Genomic DNA, 717 nt, shown 5'->3' with positions numbered 1-717 from the left:
TTTGTATGACATAAAAACATTTTCCTATTTTACAAATGAGGTGTTCAAAATGGCATAAAACAAATATGTCAAAACAGTGTTATGTCAATTTATATTAATTTTGAAAGTTTTTTGTTAAAATTCTTACAGACACAGTCAACAAGAGAATGAAAAGAGGACCATTGCATCTGTATCTGCTGATGGCATAAACATAACACTAACCAGTCCACTGAATTACACACACTTAGGGATTACTGTCACACTTCCTGATAAAACTCTGTTTGAAGCAAGGGCAGAAGTTGGAATTCTTACAAGAAATATTCTAATAAGAGGATCTGATAACGTGGAGTGGAATAACAAAATTCCAGCATGTCCTGATGGATTTGACACAGGTAATTTTAGCAGCTATCAAGCCACTAGTATTGTCATACCACAAATTTCAAAATTTAATTGGTTTATATAGAAATACGTTCTTTTAATTTTAACTTACAAGTCTGTAGTGTAAATATCATTAGAGGGGGAAATTTGGAAATGCTGATCATGTTTTTAAGTAACATTAAAGTATTTGCAATGTATTGAAGAAAAATAGTTAATGTTAACCCTGTGATGGGAAAATCCACTGCTTGGATTTTGTTAATAAAGTCTTTTTTTCTATGCTTGTGATTTCTCATTATATATTTAGATTAGACCTTGATGATTACAGCTTTACATATTATGGTCAAGAAGCTGCTGATTTAG

The 717-nt window shown here is 31.0% G+C and overlaps 1 protein-coding gene across 1 annotated transcript in view; it reads left to right on the top strand.

Moving 5' to 3' along the window:
• Window positions 1–717, top strand: part of LOC103606148 (fibrocystin-L) — a gene marked incomplete at both ends in the record, with an annotated part of 125,955 nt that overhangs the window by 73,727 nt on the left and 51,511 nt on the right. The window contains one exon of the mRNA XM_008590740.1: window positions 130–371. Within this exon, the coding sequence (XP_008588962.1) occupies window positions 130–371 (242 nt within the window). The remainder of the gene's footprint in view (window positions 1–129; window positions 372–717) is intronic.

The sequence above is a fragment of the Galeopterus variegatus genome, unplaced genomic scaffold (genome assembly GCF_000696425.1).
Source record: "Galeopterus variegatus unplaced genomic scaffold, G_variegatus-3.0.2 Scaffold6346, whole genome shotgun sequence".
NCBI classification, from domain to species: Eukaryota; Metazoa; Chordata; class Mammalia; order Dermoptera; family Cynocephalidae; genus Galeopterus; species Galeopterus variegatus.
The sequence above is the reverse complement of the archived record's forward strand: the minus strand, read 5'-3'. Positions and strand labels throughout refer to the sequence as shown.